This window comes from Cololabis saira, chromosome 16 (genome assembly GCF_033807715.1).
Source record: "Cololabis saira isolate AMF1-May2022 chromosome 16, fColSai1.1, whole genome shotgun sequence".
In the NCBI taxonomy this organism is placed as follows: domain Eukaryota; kingdom Metazoa; phylum Chordata; class Actinopteri; order Beloniformes; family Belonidae; genus Cololabis; species Cololabis saira.
This window is the reverse complement of record NC_084602.1, coordinates 43,718,002-43,740,795: the sequence shown is the minus strand read 5'-3', so window position 1 is coordinate 43,740,795 and position 22,794 is coordinate 43,718,002. Positions and strand designations below refer to the sequence as shown.

At 49.8% G+C, this 22,794-nt stretch overlaps 1 protein-coding gene across 2 annotated transcripts in view; it reads left to right on the top strand.

Moving 5' to 3' along the window:
* dicer1 (dicer 1, ribonuclease type III) overlaps positions 1–22,124 on the top strand; it is a 55,397-nt gene extending 33,273 nt beyond the window's left edge. For both annotated transcript variants that reach the window (XM_061744189.1, XM_061744188.1), the window contains 13 exons: positions 1,022–1,235; positions 1,366–1,519; positions 1,636–1,818; positions 1,956–2,061; positions 2,928–3,103; positions 3,578–4,163; positions 7,159–7,311; positions 12,138–12,779; positions 14,048–14,324; positions 16,107–16,375; positions 16,966–17,128; positions 18,123–18,198; positions 18,903–22,124. In XM_061744189.1, the coding sequence (XP_061600173.1) occupies positions 1,022–1,235; positions 1,366–1,519; positions 1,636–1,818; positions 1,956–2,061; positions 2,928–3,103; positions 3,578–4,163; positions 7,159–7,311; positions 12,138–12,779; positions 14,048–14,324; positions 16,107–16,375; positions 16,966–17,128; positions 18,123–18,198; positions 18,903–19,068 (3,165 nt within the window). In that variant the 3' untranslated portion in view covers positions 19,069–22,124. The remainder of the gene's footprint in view (positions 1–1,021; positions 1,236–1,365; positions 1,520–1,635; positions 1,819–1,955; positions 2,062–2,927; positions 3,104–3,577; positions 4,164–7,158; positions 7,312–12,137; positions 12,780–14,047; positions 14,325–16,106; positions 16,376–16,965; positions 17,129–18,122; positions 18,199–18,902) is intronic.
* Positions 22,125–22,794: the final 670 nt, after the last annotated feature.

Sequence of the window (22,794 nt, the reverse complement as noted above, 5' to 3'; positions counted from 1 at the left end):
AGAAATCAAAACAATAAACACGTGATACAAAACTATCATCTATGGTTCAAAACAACGTGGCTGCACTTGGCCGGCCAAAACATTTAAAGATGGCGGCGCCTTGGCCACGCCACGTGCAATCAGACAGGACGACGAAACACGGCGTTTAAAACGTGAATAACTGGCGGAAAATGGCGCCACAAAATAAGCAAACAACAATAATGCCGGTAGTTGCTGGCGTTACACAGTAATATGCGAACAGTAACTTCATGAAACACAAATTTAGCTCTGAACCGCTCTAGATTAAACTGATCGCCCAGAACTCAGCCTCACGTCTCCCTTTGGCTCCGGGTCTGGAGGGCTGCGGGTTCTGCCGGGGGTTCCCGTCCGAGGCCTCGTTTCTCTCTCTGATTCCAACTCTGGAAAGAGAAGGGGGGGCAGTAGCTGCAGCGGTGTCTCACGCCGGCTCCCTGGCGCCACACCCGTTCCTTCAGCGTCTCTTCTCTCCTCCCCCCAGATCCCTCACTTCCCCGTGTACACCCGTTCCTTCAGCGTCTCTTCTCTCCTCCCCCCAGATCCCTCACTTCCCCGTGTACACCCGTTCCTTCAGCGTCTCTTCTCTCCTCCCCCCAGATCCCTCACTTCCCCGTGTACACCCGTTCCTTCAGCGTCTCCTTTCTCTCCCCAGATCCCTCACTTCCCGGTGTACACCCGTTCCTTCAGTGTCTCCTCTCTTCCTCTTCTCTTCCCCCAGATCCCTCCCTTCCCCGTGTACACCCGTTCCTTCAGCGTTTCCTTTCTCTCCCCAGATCCCTCACTTCCCCGTGTACACCCGTTCCTTCAGCATCTCCTTTCTCTCCCCAGATCCCTCACTTCCCCGTGTACACCCGTTCCTTCAGCGTCTCTTCTCTCCTCCCCCCAGATCCCTCACTTCCCCGTGTACACCCGTTCCTTCAGCGTCTCCTTTCTCCCCCCAGATCCCTCACTTCCCCATGTACACTCATTCCTTCAGCGTCTCCTCTCTTCCTCCTCTCTCCCCCAGATCCCTCACTTCCCGGTCTACACCCGCTCCGGAGAGGTGACCATCTCCATCGAGCTGCAGAAGTCTGGGTTCAGTCTGAGCTCGGCCCAGCTGGACCTGATCACCCGTCTGCACCAGTACATCTTCTCCCACATCCTCCGCCTGGAGAAACCTGCACTGGAGTTCAAGCCGGCGCTGGCGGACTCGGCTTACTGCGTTCTACCTCTGAATGTTGGTGAGTGAAACCCTGCTGCCCTAACCTGTACAGGTGGAGGCTCCGCCCCCTCCACCTGTACAGGCTCCGCCCCCTCCACCTGTGCAGGTGTGGACCAGCCTGATATCTTTGTCCTCTCTCCTCTGGTCAGTTGGAGAGTCCAACACTCTGGACATGGACTTCCGGTTCATGGAGGACATTGAGAGGTCCGAGGCCCGGACCGGCATTCCTACCACTAAATACAGCAAGCAGAATCCGTTCAACTTCAAGCTGGAGGATTACCAGGACGCCGTCATCATTCCCCGGTAGGTAGCCGGGGGCTGGTCCATGGTGGAGACCAGAACCGTCCCTAACCCCGTCTCTCTCTGGGGGGGACCAGAACCAGAACCAGAACCCGTCCCTAACCCCGTCTCCCCCCCAGGTACCGTAACTTCGACCAGCCCCACCGGTTCTACGTAGCAGACGTCTACACGGACCTGACGCCGCTCAGCAAGTTTCCCTCCCCGGAGTACGAGACGTTTGCTGAGTATTACAAAACCAAGTACAACCTGGACCTGTCCAACCTGAACCAGCCGCTGCTGGACGTGGACCACACGTCCTCCAGGTCAGAACCACTACACTTCCTGTCTGGTCCTGTCCACTTCCTGTCCGGCTGAGACCGGTTCAGCAGTTCCAAGGTAGCACCAACTCTGTGCTTAATGTGGTACTGAGTGAGTTTATCTGTATTCTCCTCCTCCTCAGACTGAACCTGCTGACTCCCCGACACCTGAACCAGAAGGGCAAAGCTCTTCCTCTCAGCAGCGCCGAGAAGAGGAAGGCCAAGTGGGAGAGTCTGCAGAACAAGCAGGTAACGAGTTCTGTTCCTGTAGAACCAGAACCAGCAGGTACCAGTTCCTGTAGAACCAGAACAAGCAGGTAACGAGTTCTGTTCCTGTAGAACCAGAACAAGCAGGTAACGGGTTCTGTTCCTGTAGAACCAGAACCAGCAGGTAACGGGCAGGTGTTATCCCTGTATACATGGGAATTTAATCATCAATTGGAATCATTTGGGATCTGGATCAAACCAGATTTTTTTTTATTGTGCACTTCGAGAAAAAAGTCAATGTTGAGAAAAAAGTCAAAACTTTGCCTTCACGAAATTTTCACTTTTTTCTCAATATTTCAACTTTTCTCTCAAAGTGCACAATGAAAAAGAAATCTTCCTCCTCTCAAATATTATTTTTATTTTTCTACTGCCCTGATTCTCTTCCGTAATATCCCGTTAGGCTATACATGACCAAATATTCCGTTAGAAAAGGAGTAACCCAGGGGTCAGTTTGGGGTTTTAAAACTGGAATATGAGCAAATTCCAGTTATTCAAAGGTTATTGGTGTTTACATGGCCGTGTAACCGGGTCATTGATCATATTCTGGTTAGAACACGGTTATTGATGCTGGAAACGTCTCCCTGACCCGTCTGGTCCCAGATCCTGGTTCTGGTAGAGTTTAGTCTAAAGTGTTAGTGTTACTCTTAGAGGTGGTTCTAACCCGTTCTGACCCGTCTCTCCGGTCCAGATCCTGGTTCCGGAGCTGGTGGTTCTGGTAGAGTTTAGTCTGAGGTGGTTCTGACCCGTCCTGTCCCGGTTCTGACCCGGTTCTGTTTCCAGATCCTGGTTCCGGAGCTGGTGGTTCTGGTGTAGTTTAGCAGCAGGTTCTGACCCGGTTCTGTTTCCAGATCCTGGTTCCGGAGCTGTGTGCCATCCACCCCATCCCGGCGTCTCTGTGGAGGAAGGCCGTGTGTCTGCCCAGTATCCTGTACCGGCTGCACTGCCTGCTGACGGCCGAGGAGCTGCGGGCCCAGACGGCCCTGGAGGCCGGGGTGGGGGTCCAGAACCTCCCCCCGGAGTTCAGGTAACACACCTGTACACACCTGACCCCTACACACACCTACACACACCTACACACACCTGACCCCTACACACACCTGTACACACACCTGACCCCTACACACACCTGTACACACACCTGACCCCTACACACACCTACACACACCTGTACACACACCCCTACACACCCCTACACACACCTACACACACCTACACACACCTGACCCCTACAGGGGCCCAGACAGCCCTGGAGGCCGGGGTGGGGGTCCAGAACCTCCCCCCGGAGTTCAGGTACTGGTACACACCTACACACAAAGGTACACACACCCGTACACACACCTGAGACAAGCCCCGCCCCCTACAGGTGCTACAGACCTGTATCCTCCAGAACCTGTGATGACCGGATAAAGAATTTGGCTAAACAGAGGATTCTATTACGATTCAAGTGTGAGGTTCTAATTTCCCATGATCCTCAGCTGTTCCTGCTGTGTTTCCACAGATATCCCAACCTGGACTTCGGCTGGAAAAGATCCATCGACAACAAGTCGTTCGGTTCCTGTCCGGAGTTCTGCGACGACGACGACGACGGGGACGGAGACGAGCAGCAGGACTGTGGAGGTCCGGAGGACTCTGGAGGTCCGGACCCCCCCGGGGGGGTCTCCTGCACACAGACCCTCCCCAACGGCACCGACCCGGCCGGCCCCCGGGACGACGGCCCCCGGGACGACGGCCCCCGGGACGAGCACCTTGGCCGGCGCTGGCAGCCCGGCCCCCCCCGACTGCAGAGCCCTGAACCAGAACACGTCTCTACCTCAGCCCCCCATGAATGTACCGGGACCTCAGACCACACTAATGAAGCTACCTCAGCCCCCCCCGGGCCCCCCCGGGACTCCCCACACAACCTGGGGCCCAACCCCGGCCTCATCCTGCAGGCCCTGACTCTGTCCAACGCCAGCGACGGCTTCAACCTGGAGCGGCTGGAGATGCTGGGAGACTCGTTCCTGAAACACGCCATCACCACCTACCTGTTCTGCACCTACCCCGACGCCCACGAGGGCCGGCTCAGCTACATGAGGAGCAAGAAGGTAGGGACGCTAACGCTAGCTCAGCTACATGAGGAGCAAGAAGGTAGGGACGCTAACGCTAGCTCAGCTACATGAGGAGCAAGAATACAGACGCTAACGCTAACTCAGCTACATGAGGAGCAAGAAGGTAACCACGCTAACGCTAACTCAGCTACATGAGGAGCAAGAAGGTAGGGACGCTAACGCTAACTCAGCTACATGAGGAGCAAGAAGGTAACGATGCTAACGCTAACTCAGCTATATGAGGAGCAAGAAGGTAACCACGCTAACGCTAACTCAGCTACATGAGGAGCAAGAAGGTAACCACGCTAATGCTAACTCAGCTACATGAGGAGCAAGAAGGTAGGGACGCTAACGCTAGCTCAGCTACATGAGGAGCAAGAAGGTAACCACGCCAACGCTAGCTCAGCTACATGAGGAGCAAGAAGGTAGGGACGCTAACGCTAACTCAGCTACATGAGGAGCAAGAAGGTAGGGACGCTAACGCTAACTCAGCTACATGAGGAGCAAGAAGGTAGGGACGCTAACGCTAACTCAGCTACATGAGGAGCAAGAAGGTAGGGACGCTAATGCTAACTCAGCTCCATGAGGAGCAAGAGTCCAGCCTTGGACTCCTTGATGGTGCCAGGGGGCCCCCACAAAATGATTTGTAATATAAAATATGTATTTAATATAAAATAATAATAATAAAATTAAAGCTGCAAGCAGCGATGAACGGGCCCTCGCACTCGGCCACCGCCCCCATAAGCATATCAGAAATGACACCACCCACAACTCTCTATGTTAAACCATTCAAAAGTTATAGCATAAAATCGGGACAACCAATCAGAAGAAGGGGCGGGGCTAATTTTCACCAATTATGGTCAAGGACTCAATACCGAGTCCCATGACACCACCCACGACTCTTTATGTCAAACCATTAAAAAGTTATGGCAGATAAAAGTATTCTAGGGGGCGCTGTTGAGCCGTTAGGCCACGCCCATTCATGCAAACCATGAAATATCAAATGTATCGCCAGGCCTGGCTTGCATGCAAAATTTGGTGACTTTTGGAGAACTATCAAATATGTACCAATCAGATGAAGGGGGGCGCGCTTTTTGGCATCTAGCGTCGCCACGGTAACGCTTTTGATAGAGAAAAGTAATGCGCGTAGTCGCAAGATGAAGACGCACATTTTGATGTATAACACATCTGGGTGGACGTTACGGTTCGGGCCATATTAATTGCCGAAAGAATGGCATAAATTGCGCCAAAATTACACAATTAATTAAAAATGGCCGACTTCCTGTTGGGTTTGGGCCATGGCGCCAAGAGACTTTTCTTAAGGTTGCGACATGATACAGGTGTGTACCGATTTTCGTGCATGTACGTCAAACCGTATTGTGGGGCTTGAGGCACAAAGTTTTCTAGGGGGTGCTGTTGAGCCATTTTGCCACGCCCATTAATGCAAACCATGAAATATCAAATTTATCGCCAGGCCCTGCTTGCATGCCAAATATGGTGCCTTTTGGGGAACTATCAAATAAGGACCAATCAGATGAAGGGGGGGTGCGCTTGTTGGCGTCTAGCGTCGCCACGGTAACACTTTTGAAAGAGAAAAGTAATGCGTGGTGTCGCTGGATGGAGACGCACATTTTGATGTATAACACATCTGGGTTCACGATACGGTTCGGGCCGTATTAATTCTCGAAGGAATGGCATATATTGCTCCAAAATTACGCAATTAATTCAGAATGTTCAAAATGGCTGACTTCCTGTTCGGTTTCGGCCATGGCGCCAAGAGACTTTTCTTTAAGTTGCGACATGATACAGGTGTGTACCGATTTTCGTTCATGTACGTCAAACCGTATTATGGGGCTTGAGGCGCAAAGTTTTTTCTGTCTGAACCAATCAGATGAAGGGGGGCGCGCTTTTGGGCGTCTAGCGTCGCCACGGTAATGCTTTTGAAAGAGAAAAGTAATGCGTGGTGTCGGAGGATGGAGACTCACATTTTGATGTATAACACACTTGAGGGCACGTTACGGTTCGGGCTGAATTAACTGCCGAAGGAATGGCATAAAGTTCGCCAAAATGACGCGATTAATTCAAAATGGCCGACATCCTGTTCGGTTTCGGGCATGACGCCAAGAGACTTTCCTTTAAGTTGCGCCATGATACAGGTGTGTACCGATTTTCGTGCATGTATGTCAAACCGTATCGTGGGGCTTGAGGCACAAAGTTTTCTAGGGGGCGCTGTTGAGCCATTTTGCCACGCCCATTAATGCAAACCATTAAATATCAAATTTTTCGCCAGGCCTGGCTTGGGTGCAAAATTTGGTGACTTTTTGGGCACGTTTAGGGGGGCAAAAAGGCCCTCCTTTTGTCAGGAAAATAATAATAATAATAAAAATTCCTGCAAATACACTGCAAGTGCGAAGGCTCTAATTAATATTCTTCTGTAGAAATTAACTAAATACAACAAATTATTTTGTGGCAATTACACAAGAATGTCCAGTAACATGTTGAACACAACAAACTTTCATTCATCTATTCTGGCCTGATGCTCTTCCCTGCTAGCGGTAGAAGCTAGTGGTAGACTGCTCTTTAACTTCTCCATAGATGAGCTGACGAGCTGCAGCTCCGTCGGAGCCCGGCTCGTCGGAGCCTGGCTTGTTCTCGTGGCCGAGCGCCGGCCGACTCCGCGCTCCCAGCGCGACCGGGTTGTGGAGAAAAGCCCTAACAGTTTCCTCCCTTTGTTGAAATGTCCACATGCAAGTCGCCCTGTTGTCATCCTTTTTGGTAAAATGTGACCAAACGTTTATGCCGCTTTGTCGCCATGTTTTCCTGCTGGGCAAGTATGTGTGGTGACGTCATTCGAGCCCACTGGAATCGATAAGGGAATCGTTTGCAAAAAAAGAAAACGATTCCAAGGAATTGAAACACTGGGAACCGGTTCTGAACAAGAACCGGTTCTGGATTCCCATCCCGTCCTCCTGACGGTCTGCTCATCCTGCAGGTGAGCAACTGTAACCTGTACCGGCTGGGGAAGAAGAAAGGGCTCCCCAGCAGGATGGTGGTGTCCATCTTCGACCCCCCGGTGAACTGGCTTCCTCCGGGATACGTGGTGAACCAGGACAAGACCGGCACCGACCGGGTGGAAGAGGAAGAGGTGAGTGGAGGTTCAGGAACTCGTCTGTGTGTGTTGTGATGTCGTCTGTCCACCAGAGGGCAGCGTTTCTCTTCGTTCTGCTTCAGCGTTTCTCTTCTTTCTGCCTCACAGACCTCAGCTCTCATAAACCCAGAATGGTGCTGGTGTTAGCGAGATCAGTTTCAAACGGCTTCTATGAAGAATTTACTTTTCAACCAGAGAGCGCCAGAGAGCCAGGACGGTATTTGATCCGTCACCAATACGGAAGCAGGGAAATCATAAAAGTAGAAAACCTAAATATCTCAAAGAAAAACCTGTAATGGAAATGTTTCTAAGTTGAAAAAACTGCCAAATATCACAAAAACCTTTTTCTTTTACGCTTTCATGGGCTGGTTTTACAGACGTGTTGATAAACCAGTTCACCACAAAAGGGTCATGGAAACATTTTATTCTCATTTCCATTTCTCTGGCAGCGCTTAATGTGACGTAATCGGTCAAAGAAAACCCAAAAAAGTCATAAAATGTAGTCTCCAGCTGTGTTTGGCCTCATTAATACGGTGTAGTTGTGCTACTTAATCATTATTACAGCATTACTGAAGGACTTAACCTCTGAATAATCATGAATGATCGCCCGCTGCCTTTGTCGTCTTACTAGTTTCTCAACAGCGGTAGCGGCAAAAATGTGTCAAAGTCTGGAGATGTTTGTCCATTTTCTTCAAAGTTGAGATCTTTTTCATTGTTTTGAAGAGAAGAATGCAGAACAAGATACAGGGAGTTATGGAGAGTTATGGAGATATTAGATTGGATTAGATCCAACTTTATTGTCATTGCACATGTCAAAAGTACAGGGCAACGAAATGCAGTTAGCATCTAACCAGAAGTGCTTATGCAGTGAAATAAACACAATGTACAGCATATACACATATATACACATAGATATAAATATGTACGTACACAGTGCAGATTAATAAATAACTATTGCTACATGGTGCAGGTCAGATATGAATGAATGATAATATACTATATATCACGAACACATGAGATGTGATTATATGATTTACACAGATTTGAATTACAGTATGTATGGGTGATTGCAGCATTACAGAGATACGGGGAGTTAAGGGGAGATACGGGGAGTTATGGAGATACGGGGAGTAGGGCTGTTCGATTTTGCCCAAAAATAAAATCTCGATTTTTTTTTCTCTCAAAATCCGATTTTCGATTACGATTACGATTATTTTGTGAATTGATAAAAGGCAAAGAAATTATTTCAAATATGCTGTTTTTTTATTGAACATTTGCCCCATTGGGCTTTAAGTGCAAACTTTGCTCTTATTAAACCAAAAATGAATGAATAAAGTGCAAAACTCTGTAAAATAAGTTGAAAAAAAGTTTTAAAAAATATGATAATAATAATATAAAGTTTTATCTCTGAAAAAAAAAAATCAGCAAATCAGCACTTGCAAACATACAGTAAGTTATATTTCCAATTAAATAAAACAAGACATTTTCTAATTAAACTAAACTGGGTCTTTGCATGCTAAATAATAATCAACCCATGAAGGAGGTGGAGGTGTGGAATGTCACTCATTACATTTGATATTCACATTTGCAAATTTTTTGCTGGAACACGAGCCGGTCTACCCGGTGGCATGTTAGTATATCACCATGGTTCCAACGCCCCCTCCTACACTAAAGAGCCTCTCCCATGTTAGTATATCACCATGGTTCCAACGCCCCCTCCTACACTAAAGAGCCTCTCCCATGGGGCACTGGTCGCAGGTATTGAGAGGTATTTCCATCAATCATTAATATGGTATCAATCATTAATTTGTGTGCAGACAAGGTAAAAAAAAAAAAAAAATTGAAAAATCGATTTTACGATTTTCACGTTTTAACATCGTTCTAATTACATAATCGCGATTACGATTTAAAATCGATTAATCGAACAGCCCTAACGGGGAGTTACGGAGATACGGGGAGTTACGGAGATACGGGGAGTTACGGAGATACGGGGAGTTACGGAGATACGGGGAGTTACGGAGATACGGGGAGTTACGGAGATACGGGGAGTTACGGAGATACGGGGAGTTACGGAGATACGGGGAGTTACGGAGATACGGGGAGTTACGGAGATACGGGGAGTTACGGAGATACGGGGAGTTGTGGAGATACGGGGAGTTACGGAGATACGGGGAGTTGTGGAGATACGGGGAGTTGTGGAGATACGGGGAGTTGTGGAGATACGGGGAGTTGTGGAGATACGGGGAGTTGTGGAGATACGGGGAGTTGTGGAGATACGGGGAGTTACGGAGATACGGGGAGTTACGGCGATACGGGGAGTTACGGCGATACGGGGAGTTACGGCGATACGGGGAGTTACGGGGATACGGGGAGTTACGGGGATACGGGGAGTTACGGAGATACGGGGAGTTACGGAGATACGGGGGAGTTATGGAGATACGGGGAGTTACGGAGATACGGGGAGTTACGGAGATACGGGGAGTTACGGAGATACGGGGAGTTACGGGGAGTTACGGCGATACGGGGAGTTACGGCGATACGGGGAGTTACGGGGATACGGGGAGTTACGGGGATACGGGGAGTTACGGGGATACGGGGAGTTACGGAGATACAGGGAGTTACGGGGAGTTATGGAGATACGGGGAGTTACGGAGATACGGGGGAGTTATGGAGATACAGGGGAGATACGGGGAGTTATGGAGATACGGGGAGTTATGGAGATACGGGAGAGTTACGGAGATACGGGGGAGTTATGGAGATACGGGGAGATACGGGGAGTTATGGAGATATGGGGAGTTACGGGGAGTTATGGAGATACGGGGAGTTACGGGGAGTTATGGAGATACGGGGAGTTATGGAGATACGGGGAGTTATGGAGATACGGGGAGTTATGGAGATACGGGGAGTTACGGAGATACGGGGAGTTACGGAGATACGGGGAGTTACGGAGATACGGGGAGTTACGGAGATACGGGGAGTTACGGAGATACGGGGAGTTACGGAGATACGGGGAGTTACGGAGATACGGGGAGTTACGGAGATACGGGGAGTTACGGAGATACGGGGAGTTACGGAGATACGGGGAGTTACGGAGATACGGGGAGTTACGGAGATACGGGGAGTTACGGAGATACGGGGAGTTACGGAGATACGGGGAATTACGGAGATACGGGGAGTTATGGGGAGTTATGGAGATACGGGGAATTATGGAGATACAGGGAGTTATGGAGATACGGGGAGTTACGGAGATACGGGGAGTTACGGAGATACGGGGAGTTACGGAGATACGGGGAGTTACGGAGATACGGGGAGTTACGGGGAGTTATGGAGATACGGGGAGTTACGGAGATACGGGGAGTTACGGAGATACGGGGAGTTACGGAGATACGGGGAGTTACGGAGATACGGGGAGTTACGGAGATACGGGGAGTTGTGGAGATACGGGGAGTTGTGGAGATACGGGGAGTTGTGGAGATACGGGGAGTTGTGGAGATACGGGGAGTTGTGGAGATACGGGGAGTTGTGGAGATACGGGGAGTTGTGGAGATACGGGGAGTTACGGAGATACAGGGAGTTACGGGGAGTTACGGCGATACGGGGAGTTACGGGGATACGGGGAGTTACGGGGATACGGGGAGTTACGGGGATACGGGGAGTTACGGGGATACGGGGAGTTACGGAGATACAGGGAGTTACGGAGATACGGGGGAGTTATGGAGATACGGGGAGATACGGGGAGTTATGGAGATACGGGAGAGTTACGGAGATACGGGGGAGTTATGGAGATACGGGGAGATACGGGGAGTTATGGAGATACGGGAGAGTTATGGAGATATGGGGAGTTACGGGGAGTTATGGAGATACGGGGAGTTACGGGGAGTTATGGAGATACGGGGAGTTATGGAGATACGGGGAGTTATGGAGATACAGGGAGTTATGGAGATACAGGGAGTTATGGAGATACGGGGAGTTACGGAGATACGGGGAGTTATGGAGATACGGGGAGTTACGGAGATACGGGGAGTTACGGAGATACGGGGAGTTACGGAGATACGGGGAGTTACGGAGATACGGGGAGTTACGGAGATACGGGGAGTTACGGAGATACGGGGAGTTACGGAGATACGGGGAGTTACGGAGATACGGGGAGTTACGGAGATACGGGGAGTTACGGAGATACGGGGAGTTACGGAGATACGGGGAGTTACGGAGATACGGGGAGTTACGGAGATACGGGGAGTTACGGAGATACGGGGAGTTACGGAGATACGGGGAGTTACGGAGATACGGGGAGTTACGGGGAGTTATGGAGATACAGGGAGTTATGGAGATACAGGGAGTTATGGAGATACGGGGAGTTATGGAGATACGGGGAGTTACGGAGATACGGGGAGTTACGGAGATACGGGGAGTTATGGAGATACGGGGAGTTATGGAGATACGGGGAGTTATGGGGATACGGGGAGTTATGGAGATACGGGGAGTTATGGAGATACGGGGAGTTATGGAGATACGGGGAGTTATGGGGATACGGGGAGTTATGGGGATACGGGGAGTTATGGAGATACGGGGAGTTACGGAGATACAGGGAGTTACGGGGAGTTATGGAGATACGGGGAGTTATGGAGATACGGGGAGTTATGGAGATACGGGGAGTTATGGGGATACGGGGAGTTATGGAGATACAGGGAGTTATGGAGATACGGGGAGTTACGGAGATACAGGGAGTTACGGGGAGTTATGGAGATACGGGGAGTTACTGGAGCTTGTTAAGTGCCGGCTCATCATAACTCCTTGTCGTCGCTGCTTTGTCGTTCCTCCAGGCTAAAGAGGAGCTACTGACCAACGGTAGATCGGGGAACGACTCGGAGGACGAGGATGACGAGGGGGAGGGGGAAGGGGAGGTGGAGGACGTGGACGAAGACGAGCTGATGCTGAAGGACGAGCCGAAGGACGAGGTGAACATGGAGGACGACCTGGAATACTACAAGGAGCACATCCGCTTCATCGACAGCATGCTGCTGGGCTCCGGGGCCTTCGGCAAGAAGATCTCCCTGAGCGGCTTCCCGCCCCCCACGCTGGGCCCCGCCTCCAGCTCCTCCCCCACCCCCGACTCCTCCTACGACTGGAAGGCCCCCAAGAAACCGCTGCACCCGCTGGCGGAGCCGCCGCCCAGCGGGCCGCCGGCCGCCGAGGAGTTCGACTACAGCTCCTGGGACGCCATGTGCTACCTGGACCCCAGCAAGGCCGGCGAGGAGGACGACTTCGTGGTCGGGTTCTGGAACCCGTCGGAGGAGAACTGCGGCGCCGAGCTGGGGAAGCAGTCCATCTCCTACGACCTGCACACGGAGCAGTGCATCGCCGACAAGAGCATCGCCGACTGTGTGGAGGCGCTGCTGGGCTGCTACCTGACCAGCTGTGGAGAGAGGGCCGCCCAGATGTTCCTCTGCTCGCTGGGCCTGAAGGTGAGCCAGGAACCGGGTCCAGTTCCAGGGAGGAGAACTGACCACATTTGTGTAAAACTAACCTTGTTCTTGAGCTTTCATGTGCAGTTAAATCACGGTGAAGAAACGGTACTCTCTTCTATGCAGATGATGATCTTTTAATCTTTGAATGTCAGTAGAAACAGACTCAAAAAAACAGTCCAATAGCCCAAGCCAGGACCTCCTAAAACCACCCAGACTAAGGCCACGTTTCCACGTATCCGGGTATTTACTAAAACAGATATTTCCCCCTCTACGTTTAGAAAAATCCCATCATTTCCAGGAACCTGCATTTTTTTTTTTTTTCCCAAAATTTTGACTTTTTCTCAAAATTTCAACTTTTTTCTCTAAATTTCGACTTTTTTCTCAAATTGTTTTCATTTTTTTCCCAAAATTTTGACTTTTTCTCAAAATGTTGACTTTTTCTCAAAATTTCGACTTTTTCTGAAGATTTCGACTCTTCTCAAAATCTCAACTTTTTTCTCAAAATTTTGACTTTTTTCTTAAAATTTCGACTTTTTTCTCGACTTTTTTCTCAAAATTTCGACTTTTCTCTAAAAATTCCGACTTTTTTCTCAAGATTTCGTCCTTTTTCTCGACATTTTGTCTTTTTTCTAAAAATTTCTCAAAATTTCTCAAAAACGAATATTTCCCCCACTACGTTTATAAAAATCCCATCATTTCCAGGAACCTGCATAAATATCTGTTAAGGTGCTATGAGCAGCCAAACCTACAGGGGGCAGTGTAACGAGAAGATAAAGTCATGCTAGCCAATCAGAATCCTGGAAAAAAACATCAACAAATGACACGAGTAACTTCCAGTTACTTCCAAGATGAACCAGAGTCTTTGGTTTGGAGTGACAGAGAAGTGGAGTTACTTTTAAGTGTGACGTTAGAATATAAAACAGGTCAAATACAAGAAAATAGTGACGGTTACAAACTAATTGTAACCACAGGTGTCACTCATGACGCTGGTGACGTTTCTGTCTCATAATGTGACGTTCTGAAGCCTAAATGTCCGTTTCTCTCCGTTTACAAGCAAACGTGAAGACGGAGGTTTGAAAAATCTACACTTTGGCCGGAGTTTTCAGAAATGATGGTTTTTGGAGACTTTGAGCTCCGTTTTCGTGTAAACGAACAAAACGCAGGAAACACCAGCGTTTATGATACGTGGAAACGGGGCCCAAGATAGGAACCTCCTAAAACCTCCCGCTGATCCAGGCTGTTCCTCTAATCCTGTGTGGAACCAGGTGTTGCCGCTGGAGCGAGCTGCCCCGGTGGGGGCGGGGCCAGGTGTGGGGGCGGGGCCAGGGGCGGGGCCAGGAGCCTCACCTGTGGACCGGAGCTACGGCTGGCTGAAGATCCCGCCCCGCTGCATGCTGGCCCATCCGGACGCCAAGCGCACGCTGACGCACCTGATCTCCGGCTTCGAGAACTTTGAGAGGAAGATCAACTACAGCTTTGAGAACAAGGCGTACCTGCTGCAGGCCTTCACCCACGCCTCGTACCACTACAACACCATCACAGGTGAGAAACACACCTGCTGCAGGCCTTCACCCACGCCTCGTACCACTACAACACCATCACAGGTGAGAAACTCACCTGGGCAGGTGAGAAACACACCTGGGCAGGCCTTAGGCCACGCCTCGTACCACTACAACACCATCACAGGTGAGAAACACACCTGCACGTTTATTTTTTTTATTCATTTTCCGGACAGATTTCGGTTCGCTGCTCCTCCTACAGATTTCGGAGGACCCAGGCGAATCATATATCAAAACGTGTGTCTCGACTGGGAATAGTGTGAGGACTGGAAATCACTTTTTTGTCAAATCTAGAGTGCGGGTGTCGGTTTCTAGAGTGCGAGAAACAGTAAAAAAAAAAAACCTGAATTTTAATTGTAACTTGAGCTCACGACCAAACCGTTAAAGGGAGACAAATCATTTTTGGTCAGAATGTAGACATAAGTGCTGGGATTCATAAAATGTGACTTTGACAGGCAGGGTATGCACAAAATTTAAACGGGGTGGGCTAGAGCGCCACCAATACCTGTCTCCGTCCCCATTGGCTGTAATGTAATCAAACGTTTTCTTCAAAAGAATCTCACTCTGTTTTCGCACTGAGCTTACTCAATAATTTTAACGAATATCTGAATAAACTTAAGATTGTCAGAATCTGCCGTGTTCTGTGTCTCTCATGATGTTTTCGTTTTTCTGCTACGAGCTACGGTTTTATCACAAATCTGAGTTATTTGAGACCTTGTCAGAAGCCAAAATCTAGGTTTTTCTCACAGCCAAACCGGAAGGTTCTGAAGAGAGGTTCTTGTTGCCGGGGCAACCAGAGCTCAGCTGCTGACTCATTCAGCCAGAACTGGTCACATGACTCAGTCACTAAAGTCTTCATATACTTTAACCTGGAAAATGGAGACGCCTAAAATAATTCTGTGAAATCTGACCCCTGACCTTTGACCTTAGCCGACCCCCAGTCCTGCTGGGAACCGGTTCATGTATATATATATATATATTCGTGTGTGTATATATATATATATATATGTGTATATATATATATATATATATATATATATATATATATATATATATATATATATATATATATATATATATATATTAAATACCCCCCCACACACACGCAGTAAATACACCCCCCAGTAAATGTTAGAAATTTTGAAGTAAGCACGCACGCACATGCGCGCGCAAATAACCATCAGTAAATGCTATAACTTTTGAATGGTTTGACATAGAGTCGTGGTGTCATCGGACTTAGTTTTGAGTCCTTCACCTTTTATTGCTGAAAAATGCAGCAATGTGCACAAATGGGCAGCAGCCCGCCGTGGCACTCTCTAAATTTCTGCGAGGAAATTTTCTAGTTACTATTACTATTATACTAAATTGAAGGTAAGAAGTCAGAACTTTGTCTGGAAAAAAGAAACTTTAGGATATCTATCTTAAGACATAATGAACACAATAGAACCAATAAAGTTTTATTCTATTCTCTCCCCCAGACTGCTGGAGCTCCTGGTTTTTACCTGGTTTTTACCTGGTTTACACCTGGTTCTCACCTGTCCCCCCTCTCACCTGTCCCCCCCAGACTGCTACCAGCGGCTGGAGTTCCTGGTTTTTACCTGGTTCTCACCTGTCCCCCTTGTCCCCCCCAGACTGCTACCAGCGGCTGGAGTTCCTGGTTTTTACCTGGTTCTCACCTGTCCCCCTTGTCCCCCCCAGACTGCTACCAGCGGCTGGAGTTCCTGGTTTTTACCTGGTTCTCACCTGTCCCCCCTGTCCCCCCCAGACTGCTACCAGCGGCTGGAGTTCCTGGGCGACGCCATCCTGGACTACCTGATCACCAAGCACCTGTACGAGGACCCGCGGCAGCACTCCCCCGGGGTTCTGACGGACCTGCGCTCCGCCCTCGTCAACAACACCATCTTCGCCTCGCTGGCCGTGCAGCACGACTACCACAAGTTCTTCAAGGCCGTGTCCCCGGAACTGTTCCACGTCATCGACGACTTCGTGCAGTTCCAGCTGGAGAAGAACGAGATGCAGGGCATGGACTCGGAGGTGAGAACCGGTCAGAACCGGGTTTAGACCTGAATCCGCTGACCCGCTGCATTTCTGACCGTTACCGCGTGTTCCCGCAAAACTCTCCTTTTGCGCAGCATCAATTATGTGATCGTTACAGCAACGAGAGTAGGTTGTGAGTGGCTCAAATAACACTAATAAATAACATAAAATAAACAATGTTAATGAATGAAACGAATTACTGTAATTTAAAAAAATGAATCACTTTTCCATTCCATATCTGTGGAGGGAGAGAATGTTTCTGACCGACTGCTGGTTCCAATCCCTGCGTCTCTTCAAGATGCTTCACAGACACTAAACTAGTTTCTCCAAATATCTGACTGGCCTTGTCTTTGTTTAGTAAAGACCTTGTTTGAGGTTTATTTTCCACGTCATTGATTTCCATGTGGTCGCTAGACGACATCCCCATCCTGCAGTGGTTTTTTTTTTGTCCGCCCGTTCCGCCCGAGTTCAAACCGTCCGCTCCCGCCAGATTTACATTGGGACCTGGTGGGACCAGATCCCAATGCAGCCTCTAGTGTGTGTGTGTGTGTTTATATATAACCGTGTGTGTGTTGATGTGTGTTTAGCTGCGGCGCTCCGAGGAGGACGAGGAGAAGGAGGAAGACATCGAGGTCCCCAAGGCCATGGGAGACATCTTTGAGTCTCTGGCCGGAGCCGTCTACATGGACAGCGGGATGTCCCTGGAGACGGTGTGGCAGGTGTACTACCCCATGATGAGGCCGCTGATCGGTGAGGACCCGCCCCTGTGGGTGTGGGTGCACCTGTGGGTGCAGGTGCACCTGTAGCTGTAGCTGCACCTGTAGCTGCACCTGTAGCTGCAGCTGCACCTGTAGCTGCAGCTGCACCTGTAGCTGTAGCTGTAGCTGCACCTGTAGCTGCAGCTGCACCTGTAGCTGCACATGTAGCTGTAGCTGCACCTGTAGCTGCAGCTGCACCTGTAGCTGCACATGTAGCTGTAGCTGCACCTGTAGCTGCACCTGCACATGTAGCTGCACCTGTAGCTGCACATGTAGCTGTAGCTGCACCTGTAGCTGCACCTGCACCTGTAGCTGCACATGTAGCTGTAGCTGCACCTGTAGCTGCACATGTAGCTGTAGCTGCACCTGTAGCTGCACCTGCACCTGTAGCTGCACATGTAGCTGTAGCTGCACATGGAGCTGCACCTGTAGCTGCACCTGCACCTGTAGCTGCACATGTAGCTGTAGCTGCACCTGTAGCTGCACATGTAGCTGTAGCTGCACCTGTAGCTGTAGCTGTAGCTGCACATGTAGCTGCACCTGTAGCTGCACCTGTAGCTGCACCTGCAGCTGCAGCTGCACATGTAGCTGCAGCTGCACCTGCAGCTGCACCTGTAGCTGCACCTGTAGCTGCAGCTGTAGCTGCACCTGTGGCTGCAGCTGTAGCTGCACCTGTAGCTGCAGCTGTAGCTGCACCTGTAGCTGCAGCTGTAGCTGCACCTGTAGCTGTAGCTGTAGCTGCAGCTGTAGCTGCACCTGCAGCTGTAGCTGCACCTGTAGCTGCAGCTGTAGCTGCACCTGTAGCTGCAGCTGTAGCTGCAGCTGTAGCTGTAGCTGCAGCTGTAGCTGCACCTGTAGCTGCACCTGTAGCTGCACCTGTAGCTGCACCTGTAGCTGCACCTGTAGCTGCAGCTGTAGCTGCACCTGTAGCTGCAGCTGTAGCTGCACCTGTGTGGTTTCTCACCTTCCTCCTCTTCCTCCTCCAGAGAAATTCTCCGCCAACGTTCCTCGTTCTCCAGTCCGGGAACTGCTGGAGATGGAACCGGAAACCGCCAAGTTCAGGTACGACGGGTCTCCGGCAGAACCGCGGCCCTCACTTTACCAGTACCAGTCCAGTACCAGATCCAGTACCAGTCCAGTACCTCAGAATCAGAATAAAACTTTATTGCCAAGTCAGACGTAGTCAGACGAGAGAACTTGACTCCGGTTCAAACCGATGGCACCGTTTGTTTCTACGGATGCCATTTCTGGGAGGAAGACGAGACCGTGATGGAGGAGGAAAAAAAAGGATCTTCACACTGTGTTAAATACCAGTTAAATAGTTAGATAGTTAGTTAAATACCTGGTGTTAAGGTGCAAAAAAACACCTCAGCACAGAAAACAAACACAACAAAACAACATCATAACCTGCATGGGTATGGGGGGTGGGCAAGTGGGGGGCACAGTTCATCCAAGTGAGGGCCGCGCCTTCGTGGCGCTTGAACCCGGAGACTGTTGGGGGGGCTGATAAGAGGGGGGGGTTGAAATGAGGGAGGTGGTTATCAGTAAGTGTGTGTGAGCGGTAAGTCTGTGAACTTCTCCCAGAGCTGTTATCAGACGGCCCGGTACAGTTCTGATCCAGGTCCACAGGTGTCCTGGGAAGGGGAGGGCTAGTGGGGGCAGAGCATCTTGTTTTTATTCCACCAGGGAGATTGTGACTGTCCCGGCTAACACCTGTTGTTTCCATGGTTACCTGCTGCTAACCCCCCTCTCTCTCCCCCCTGCAGCCCGGCGGAGCGCACCTACGACGGGAAGGTGCGCGTGACGGTGGAAGTCGTCGGCAAGGGCAAGTTCAAGGGCGTCGGCCGCAGCTACCGCATCGCCAAGTCTGCGGCGGCGCGGCGCGCGCTGCGCAGCCTGAAGGCCAATCAGCCGCCGGTGCAGAGTCTCTGAAGCCCCGGAGCCCCGCCCCCTCTGGAGCCCCGGAGCCCCGCCCCCAAACTCTGAAGCCCCGCCCCCCTCGGCACCGACCCGGACCTACGACCCACTTCACCTTCAGCTGGACTTTTGTTGCGCAGACACAATCTCTCCTTTCTGCTTCGTCACCTGGACTCACCTGGGACTGTAGCTGACCTTTGACCCCTGACCCCGCCGGGCCGGTGACCCCTGACCCCTGACCCCGCCGGGCCGGTGACCCCTGACCTCTGACCCCGCCCTGGGTCGGGGGGTCAGAACCGGTCAGAACCACTTCAGCAGCTGCTGGTGTTTTCATCACTTTGCACTTAATGTTGACGAACTCTGGACAAACATCACGTAGCAAAACGACCTTATATGGACATGAGCGGGGGCGGGGCCGGATGTGGGCGGGGCCGGAAGTGGGCGGGGCCTCTGATAGGAATCCCGACATTCCCAGTTACTGTAATTGACCATGTTTTTCCTGCATGTCGCTGTAGCTTCTCCGTGATTGGCTGCTCAGACGTCACGGGTCACGTGATCCACCGTTGGGAGGGGGCGGGGTCAGCGGGAGGGGCGGGGCTTCCCCAGGATCCCAGCCGTCTGATTGGCCGTGGTCTGAATACCTCAGTTTCCTGCATGCGTTTTCTGTTTCTTTTTTTGGTGCTATTATTATTTGTTGTTTTTTGTATTTGAGCTTCTCATCTTTTGCACTGTAACTACGATACCTCTTTATTTGTCGGAGTCGGGCTCCGCCCACAACCTGAGGGGGGCGGGGCTTGGGCGAGGGGCGGGGCCTGCAGAGGTGTCGTCATGACAACACGTGAGTCTGCGTGGTTTCTACCTCAGATGACAGACCTCACCTGTGTGACGTCATCAAACACCTGAGACCTCCGGTGTGGGCGGGGCCTCCTCTGGGTGGGCGGAGCCTCCTCTGTGTGGGCGGAGCTTCAGGACGACGCCGTCATAATTTATATTTGAAGTCGACGTGACGTCGGTGTTTCCACGTCTCCTGCAGGTCACACGGAGTCACATGACCCTCCTCTAACGGGTCACATGACCCGCCCCCCCGAGGTCTCCAGTCACGGTCATGTGACCCGGGCTGGGCCAATCAGGCGAGAGGAATCAGGACGGGATCGTTTCGACCGGCGTGGACGAGTTGACCAGGACGGGGGCGGGGCCTATCAGGGTGTGGGCGTGGCCCAAGTTCTTCTACTCTCCATGGAAACTCTAGTCCCTGCTCTGATTGGCCGTGTAGCCGATAATGTAATAATTTCCTATAATGTAATAATTTCCTGAAAATGAAATAAAATTTGGCCTTAACTCAATCGAAAATGTAATAATGTCACCAATAATGTAATAAAATATCCTGACTGATATTGTAATAACATTTTTACCGATAATTTAAAACCTTATTACATTATTGGGAATTTATTACATGAAACTCAAAGTCTGAAATTTAACCCAATATTCATTCTGATGTTTCAAATCCAGCGTATATAACATTCTTAGATACTTAAAACACAAAATGTAGAACTCTGGACTGAAAATGAACATATATATTACATTATTTGTCAAGTATTACATTATCAGTTTTGGAAAAAAAAAGACCCACCTGAAAATGTAATAAATTGTATATGTAATAAGGTATTACATTATCAGTAAAAATGTTATTACATTATTGGTGAAATTATTACATTATTGGGTTTTATTATATTTTTGATTGAGTTATCTGCAGATTTTATTACATTTCCGTTATTACATCATCGGCTACAGGCCTGAACAGGCTCCGCCCACCGGCCTGGGATTGGACGCAGCGCTGGCCCCGCCCCCTCAAGTTCTGGTTGGTCCAGTTCTGGAGGTCGGTGGTTCCGGAGACCCTGATCCAGACCAGAACCAGGACCAGAACCAGGACCCTGATCCGCATCAGAACCAGAACCAGATCCCCCCAAACACACACACAGCTGCAGCAGTGAAGGGGGCGGAGCTTCACGATGACGTCAGCAGCCAAGCCCCGCCCCCAGAACACACCTGGTCCAGGTGTGTTCTGACGCCCCGCCCCCTGGGCCACTGAGGCCCCGCCCCCCGGACCAGACCTGGTCCAGGTGTGTTCTTCTGAAGTCCCGCCCTGTTTCTCTCATGTAGCACATCAATCAACCGTTGCACTAAAGCACCATATTTACCTCAGCAGGGCGGGGGGGGTTCTGGTTCTGGTTCTGACCCGGAACTGGTCCTGGGGGGTCCAGGTCCTGGTCCAGGTCGGTGGTTCTGGTTTTGGTCCTGGTCCTGGTCCAGGTTCTGGTTCTGGTTCTGCACCTTACAGACTGGTGAACTAGTTTTTCTTGGTTTCTTCTTCTTCGTTTCTAATTGTAGCTTCATGTCTCAATAAAGTCTTGGTCCAAGTGAGTCCTGAGTCTTCATGAGGTCTCAACATCTTATTAGCGCCACCAGGACACAGATTTCGGAGGACCCAGGCCAATCATAGATCAAAACGTGTGTCTCGACCGGGAATAGTGTGCTATGACTTTTGGTGTTGAAATTCCCATTTTTCCCAAAGTTATTCCCAAAAAACTGGCCGAAAAAAACCCATTCAAAGTGGATGGGAGGAGGTAAAAAAAAGAAAAAATTCACCTTTTTTCTGAGTCACCTAACTTTCTCATACCCGCATGTAGAAATGTCATTCAAACTTCAAAACGGAGGAAAACTTCCCTTCTCTCCAAACCCCAAATAGTTTTTACCTAAGATGTAAAATTTTCAATATATGAGCACTCAAGCGAGTGTGAGAAACAGTAAAAAAATAACCTGCATTTTTATTTATAACTTGAGCTCACGGCCAAACCGTAAAAAGGAGACAAATAATTTTTGGTCAGAATGTAGACATAGGTGTTGGGATTCATAAAATGTGACTTTGACAGGCGGGGTATGCACAAAATTTAAACGGGGTGGGCTAGAGCGGCGCCAATACCTGTCTCAGTCCCCATTGACTGTAATGTAATCAAAAGTTTTCTTCAAAAGAATCTCACTCTGTCTTCGCACTGAGCTTACTCAATAATTTTAAGGAATATCTGAATAAAATTAAGATTGTCAGAATCTGCCGGGTTCTGTGTCTCTCACGATGTCTTTGTTTTTCTGCTAGGAGCTACAGTTTTATCACAAATCAGAGTGATTTGAGACCTTGTCAGAAGCCAAAATCTGGGTTTTTCTCACAGCCAAACCGGAAGGTTCTGAAGAGAGATTCTTGTTGCCGGGGCAACCAGAGCTCAGCTGCTGAGTCATTCAGCCAGAACTGGTCACATGACTCAGTCAATAAAGACTTCATATACTTTAACCAGAGACGTTCAATAAACTCTCCCCCCACTCCGGTTGTGTTTCCTGTATCTGTGTCACGTGACTGCCACGCCCCCTTAGGAGACAGGAAGTAGGTCCTGAGTCCATTGAGTCCTATGGGAAAAGTGAACGTGAGCACAGATTATTACCAATTCCTTCGCCCCACAGTAACCTAAGTAAATATGGGACCCATTTTTCAAAAGCCACAAACCTTCTGAACATTCTGACACCAAAATGGACATTTTCAGACCGACATATTAGGAGAAAATGAACTTTGTTTGAGACCTGTCTCTGTCTGAGCAACACACTCTCGCCAGATTTGGCTCTCATAGCTAATAATATAATATAATATAATAATAATACATAGCTCTGCTCAGAGTCGTCGGTCACTGCAGAACT